The sequence below is a fragment of the Calidris pugnax genome, unplaced genomic scaffold (assembly GCF_001431845.1).
Source record: "Calidris pugnax isolate Ruff unplaced genomic scaffold, ASM143184v1 scaffold32, whole genome shotgun sequence".
Classification (NCBI taxonomy): domain Eukaryota; kingdom Metazoa; phylum Chordata; class Aves; order Charadriiformes; family Scolopacidae; genus Calidris; species Calidris pugnax.
In genome coordinates this window covers 9,681,717-9,687,995 of record NW_015090783.1, presented here as the reverse complement: position 1 = coordinate 9,687,995, position 6,279 = coordinate 9,681,717, and the positions used below count along the sequence as shown (strand labels likewise).

Below are 6,279 nucleotides of genomic sequence, written 5' to 3'. Positions count from 1 at the left end.
CGCCCGGGACGGGGCGGAGCCTTTCCCCCACCTGGCCCCGCCCCTTCCGGCCCCGCCCACCGCCGCGTGCTTCCGCCGCTACCGACATGGCGCCGGCCCGCGCCCGCCGCCAGCCCCGCGGAGCGCCGGTAGGGACGGGGAACGCGGGGAGGGGGGGGGATAGGGGGGAGGAAGGTGTCACCGGTGTCCCCCCTGTGGGTGTCCTTGATCCACGCGTGTCCGGTCCCCCTGCGCCCGGTACCGGTGTCCCCCGGTGCACGTGTGTCGGTGCCCCTGTGCCCGGTACCGGCATCCTCGGTGCCAGTTTCCCCAGTGCCCGTGTCCCCAGGACCAGTATCCCCAGTCCCCCTGTGCCGGTGTCCCCAGTACTGGTGTCCCACCAGTGCCCCCAGTGCCAGTGTCCCCAGTACTGCTGTCCCCAATACCAGTGTCCCCAGTACCGGTGTCCCCACTACTACTGTCCCCAGTACTGGTGTCCCACCAGTGTCCCCAACACCAGTGTCCCCACTACCGGTGTCCCCAGTGCTGCTGTCCCCAATACTGGTGTCCCCAATACCAGTGTCCCCAGTGCTGGTGTCCCCAGCGCCAGTACCCCCACTACTGGTGTCTCCAGTACTGGTGTCCCCAATACCAGTCTCCCCACTACCGGTGTCCCCAGTACTACTGTCCTCAATACCAGTGTTCCCAGTACTGCTGTCCCCACTACTACTGTCCCCAGTATTGGTGTCCCACCAGCGTCCCCAGCGCCAGTGTCCCCACTACCAGTGTCCCCAGTACTACTGTCCCTAATACCAGTGTCCCCACTACCAGTGTCCCCAGTACTGCTGTCCTCAATACCAGTGTTCCCAGTACTGCTGTTCCCACTACTAGTGTCCCCAGTGCTGGTGCCCCCAGCACCAGTATCCTCACTACCAGTGTCCCCAGTACTGCCATCCCTGATACCAGTGTTCCCAGTACTGTTGTCCCCACTACCAGTGTCCCCACTACCAGTGTCCCCAGTGCCGCAGTCCCCGATACCAGTGTCCCCAGTACTGCCATCCCCAATACCAGTGTTCCCAGTACTGCTGTCCCCAGCGCTGGTGTCCCCTCCTGGGCCAGCAGCGCAGAGCAGCAGGTCGCTGGCACAGCCAGGACACACAGCCTGTCACCACACCGTGTCCCCCTGCTGTCCCCAGGTCCCCGCGCCCCCGCTGCCCGCCTTCCCCACTGCCGAGGAGGAGGAGGATGGCGCCGAGGCCGAGCCGGACACACGGGCCATGGTGCAGGCCCAGAACCAGAAGAAGAAGAAATCCGGGGGCTTCCAGTCCATGGGTGCGTGTGGGGAGGGGGACAGCTGGGACAGGACGGGGACTGTCCCCTCCTGCTGACACCCCCTCACCTGTCTCCGTCCCCCACAGGCCTCAGCTACCCCGTCTTCAAGGGCATCATGAAGAAGGGCTACAAGGTGCCCACCCCCATCCAGAGGAAGGTGAGTGCCGGGGGGTGGTGGGACCCTTGTCCTGGGGATGGGGGTGTGTGTGACGGTGACGGTGACCGTGGTGTCTTGCAGACCATCCCCGCCATCCTGCGTGGCCGGGACGTGGTGGCCATGGCACGGACGGGCAGCGGGAAGACGGCCTGCTTCCTCATCCCCATGTTCGAGAGGCTGAAGGCGCCCAGCCAGGCCGGGGCACGCGCCCTCATCCTCTCGCCCACCCGCGAGCTGGCCCTGCAGACCCTCAAGTTCACCAAGGAGGTATGGGGGACAGCAGGGACAATGGGGGACAACGGTGACAAGTGGAGACAACAGGGGGAGGGCTTTGGTTTTTTACCCCTCCCCACCACGCCAACACGTTTCTTTCTCACCCCGCAGCTGGGCAAGTTCACGGGCTTGAAGACAGCCCTGATCCTTGGAGGTGACAAGTAAGCTGTCCCCATGTCCCCCGCCGGTCCCTAAAGCCTCCCCAGACCCCGGTAAGGGGCTGAGCTGCCCCATGGCACCCCAGTCTCTTCCCCCTTCCCGCAGGATGGAGGACCAGTTTGCTGCCCTGCACGAGAACCCCGACATGTGAGTGGGGACAAGGGGAGGGGACACGGTGGGGAAACGGCCCCCGAGAGCCACCCGCCGTGTGGGGACATCACTGGTGTTTGCACACCTGGTGAACATGTCCCCATGTTCCCTTGAAGCACCTTCCCATGCTCCCCATGGGGGACAAATGGGTCTCTCTTGGGTCATCTTTGACTTGGGACCTGCAGCCGGGAGGGTGTGGGGCCATCGTCCCCCCAGCGGGGTCTCGTCACCAGCTCTGTCCCCACAGAATCATTGCCACCCCCGGGCGCCTGGTGCATGTGGCGGTGGAGATGAAACTGAAGCTGCACACCGTGGAGTACGTGGTGTTTGACGAGGCTGACAGGTCAGTGGGGGACAGGGGGGGTCCCCAGGGCTGGCAGTGTCCCCATGAGTGAGGTTGATGGAGGGACAGAACAGGCGGTGCCACATCCTGTGTCCCCTCCCCTGCAGGCTCTTCGAGATGGGCTTCGCCGAGCAGCTCCAGGAGATCATCGCCCGGCTCCCCGACTGCCACCAGACCGTCCTCTTCTCCGCCACACTGCCCAAGCTGCTCGTTGAGTTTGCCCGGGCCGGTGAGGAACATGGGGCAGATGGCACCTGGGGGGGACACCTGGGGACGGGGACATGACACGGTTGTGCCCAGGACTGTTGACACCAAGCTGGATTAATGCTGGGCCAAGCGGGTGTCCCCAAGCCAAGGGGTGGGCCCATCCCACGTGTGACCCGTGTCCCATGTCCCATGTGTCACCGTGTCCCACAGGTCTCACCGAGCCGATGCTGATCCGCCTGGATGTAGAGTCAAAGCTCAGTGAGCAGCTCAAGGTGAGAGGTGCTGGAGGCCCCTGCGGTGGCTCTGGGCTCGTGAGGAGGTGACAAGGGGTGGTGACGTTGGGTGTGGGGACGCAGAGGGGCTGAGCTCTCCCCTCCCTCGGCAGCTGGCGTTCTTCCACGTGCGCGGGGACGACAAACCGGCCGTGCTGCTCCACCTGCTCCGCAGCGTGGTCAAGCCCCAGGACCAGACGGTCGTCTTCGTGGCCACCAAGCACCACACGGAGTATCTCAAGGAGGCAAGTGGCATTTGGGGGTGCCCAGGACAGGCTGCTGGGGTGGGAGGGGGGTGCCCGAGGCCCCGTTCCAGACCCACGTGGGGTCTGCATCTGTGAGAACGTCCCTGCTGGAGTCTCCACCTCTGTTTTGCTGGGTTGAGGAAGAAATCCTTGAGCATGTGTGGTTGTGGATGTGCTGCATCCTCGGCGAGAGGGGGGAGCGCAGTGGGATTTGGGAGTCCGGGTAGTCACCCTGGGGTCTCAGGGCCACGGGGTGGGCCTGTCTCTTGGCTTAGGGTGCGTGGATCAGGTAGGATCTGATCTCTCTTCCCCACCTCCAGCTGCTGACGGCCCAGGGCATCCGCTGCACACACATCTACAGCTCGCTGGACCAGACCGCCCGCAAGATCAACATCGCCAAGTTTGCCCAGGGCAAGTGCCCGGTGCTGCTGGTCACGGACGTGGCCGCCCGCGGGCTCGACATCCCCATGTTGGACAACGTCATCAACTACAGCTTCCCCGCCAAGGGCAAGCTGTTCCTGCATCGCGTCGGTGGGTACCGGAGCCTTGCGCAAAGGTCCCTGTAACCTGGGGGTCCCCAGGGTGACAAGGAGAATGTGAGTGGGCTGTCCCTTGTCCCCTGATTTTCCCTGCCTGCTGGGCTGGCACTGGTGCCCCTGACTTGGTGGTGACACCTTTGGGGCAGGAGGTTGCTGTGTTGTGACATGAGGAGATGGGCTGGGGACAAAGAGAGGGACAGGAATGTCCCTGATCTCCCAGTTGGACTGCAGGGGCTCTTGGGGGCAGGGCTGGAGGGGTGGCCTTCTCTTTGCCTCCTTGCCCAGTGACCCACAGCCCCTTGCCAGCCGTGCCCACCTGGTGAATGTCACCCGTATGGGCACCAGTGGGTCCCTGCCCAGGTGGGGACAGGCTGGGCTGGTTCTGGGGCTGGTTTCTCACTCTCCTCCTCCTGGCCAGGTCGTGTGGCCCGCGCTGGCCGGAGCGGCACTGCCTACTCGCTGGTGGCTCCCGATGAGATGCCCTACGTCTTTGACCTCCACCTCTTCCTGGGGCGCCCGCTCGTCCTCGCCGGAGCCCAGGAGATGCCCGCTGGTAAGGCAGACCCTGTCACAGGCATTGGGGTGGCTGCGTGTCCTCCTGAGCTGGGATGCTGGCCACGTGGCCACCAGGGGTTTATTCTTGGCCAGTGTTGGAGTTTGTGATTGAAGTTCCCCCGGAGCTGGGATGCTGGCCACGTGGCCACCAGGGGTTTATCCTTTGCCAATGCTGGAGTTCACGGTTGATGATATGCTGTCGTTACTGGGGTGCAGCTGGGGAAACTGGTGTGCTGGGGGCTCTGACACACCCTGTGTGTTGGTGATGCTGATTGAACCCCACCGAGCTCCCCGTGGCCGTTAGCTTTGCTCTGGTACATCCCGGATTGCTGCCGTGCCCACTGTGACAGCTCAAGGTGGGTTCCAGCGAGGTGACACCGTGTCCCCCCGGCCCTTGGGCTGCAGATGCTGGCGGGGTCCTGGGCCGTGTCCCCCAGAGCCTGGTGGATGATGAGGAGTCGCTGCTGCTGACGGACCACGAGGGCTCGCTGGAGCTGTGCAGCCTGCGCCGCGTCGCCGACAACGCCCACAAGCAGTACCTGCGCTCCCGCCCCGGCCCCTCGCCCGAGTCCATCAAGAGGGCGAAGGACCTGGAGGTGGCCCAGCTGGGCATCCACCCCCTCTTCAGTGAGTGCCTTGGGGACAGCGAGGGAGGGGACACTGTTCTTCTCCCCGAGGAGCTAATCCGTGCCCCTCTCCCTGCCCGCCCTCGCCGACAACGCCCACAAGCAGTACCTGCGCTCCCGCCCCGGCCCCTCGCCCGAGTCCATCAAGAGGGCGAAGGACCTGGAGGTGGCCCAGCTGGGCATCCACCCCCTCTTCAGTGAGTGCCTTGGGGACAGCGAGGGAGGGGACGCTGTTCTTCTCACCGAGGAGCTAATCCATGCCTGCTGTCCCCAGGTGCTCGCTTTGAAGACACCGAGCTGGAGAGGCTGAAGATGGTGGACAGCATTAAAAGCTACAAGTCCAAGGCGGTGAGTTGAGACCTGTCCTTGGGCAGGAGGTGCCTGGGGTGGGGAGGGAAGGTCCTTGTGGCCGTGCAGCTCACCGGGGCTCACACTCCCACCCTGGGGGAGCAGACCATCTTTGAGATCAACGCCACGTCCCGGACGCTGGCCAGCACCGTGATGCGGTCGAAGCGGCGCCACGACCACGCTCTGATTGAGAAGTACCAGCGTGGGCAGCAGGAGAAGAGGGAGGCAGCTCTCAAAGCACGGCTGGGCCCAGCACCCCCCGTGCCCGAGGAAGGAGAAGGAGAGGAGGAAAACCTCCAGGTAAGGGGGCAGGAATGGTGGGGGGGGGGATTTGCTGTGGGACCTGCTGCAAGGTGGCCCCTGGCTGTTTGGGGGCCAGTGCAGTGACCGGTGGGGGAACACGGCTCCTCCAGCCCCTCTGCTGTCTCCTTCCAGGACGTGTTCTCCAACATGGGCCGGAAGCGAAAACGGGACCGAGGGGGAGAAGACGGTGCCAGGAAAAAGCCGCAGCAGCCAGCGCAGCGGGACGAGGACTTCTACATCCCCTACCGGCCCAAGGACTTTGAGAGTTAGAGGGGGTGAGTCTGGGGGGCTCTTACTCTTCCCACCATCCTGTCCCAGCCTTGAGGGGGGGGCTGCTCTCATCTCCCACCCTTCACAGGCTGAGCGTGGGTGGCGAGGGCAGCGCCTTCGAGCAGCAAGCGGCCGGAGCCGTCCTGGATCTCATGGGTGATGAAAACCACAACCTCAACAAGAACAAGCAGCTGCTGAAGTGGTGAGTGGGGTCTGGCCGTGGGCTGGGGGAGTGGAAATCAGGGCTGAGGGTCCCACCGCCCTCCCCTCTCTCACAGGGACCGCAAGAAGAAGCGGTTCGTGGGGCAGACGGGCCAAGAGGACAAGAAGAAGGTGAAGACGGAGAGCGGGCGCTACATCAGCAGCTCCTACAAGAACAACCTGTATCCTGCCTGCGCTGCGGTGAGGGCACTGGTGAGACCCCACCTCGAGTACTGTGTCCAGTTTTGGGCCCCCTACCACAAGAGGGACATTGAGGTGCTGGAGCGGGTCCAGAGAAGGGCAACGAAGCTGGTGAGGGG

At 64.2% G+C, this 6,279-nt stretch overlaps 1 protein-coding gene across 1 annotated transcript in view; it reads left to right on the top strand.

Annotated features, from left to right (window-relative positions):
- The first annotated feature begins 77 nt into the window (after positions 1-77).
- The window catches only part of DDX54 (DEAD (Asp-Glu-Ala-Asp) box polypeptide 54), a 7,336-nt gene continuing 1,134 nt past the window's right edge, over positions 78-6,279 (top strand). Inside the window, 18 exon segments of the mRNA XM_014964900.1 lie at positions 78-128; positions 1,176-1,311; positions 1,398-1,468; positions 1,550-1,735; positions 1,853-1,902; positions 2,006-2,047; positions 2,298-2,393; positions 2,501-2,622; positions 2,811-2,872; positions 2,986-3,117; positions 3,438-3,648; positions 4,075-4,209; positions 4,617-4,838; positions 5,112-5,185; positions 5,291-5,485; positions 5,621-5,763; positions 5,847-5,960; positions 6,037-6,141. Of these exon segments, the coding sequence (XP_014820386.1) occupies positions 87-128; positions 1,176-1,311; positions 1,398-1,468; positions 1,550-1,735; positions 1,853-1,902; positions 2,006-2,047; positions 2,298-2,393; positions 2,501-2,622; positions 2,811-2,872; positions 2,986-3,117; positions 3,438-3,648; positions 4,075-4,209; positions 4,617-4,838; positions 5,112-5,185; positions 5,291-5,485; positions 5,621-5,763; positions 5,847-5,960; positions 6,037-6,141 (2,138 nt within the window). The 5' untranslated portion in view covers positions 78-86.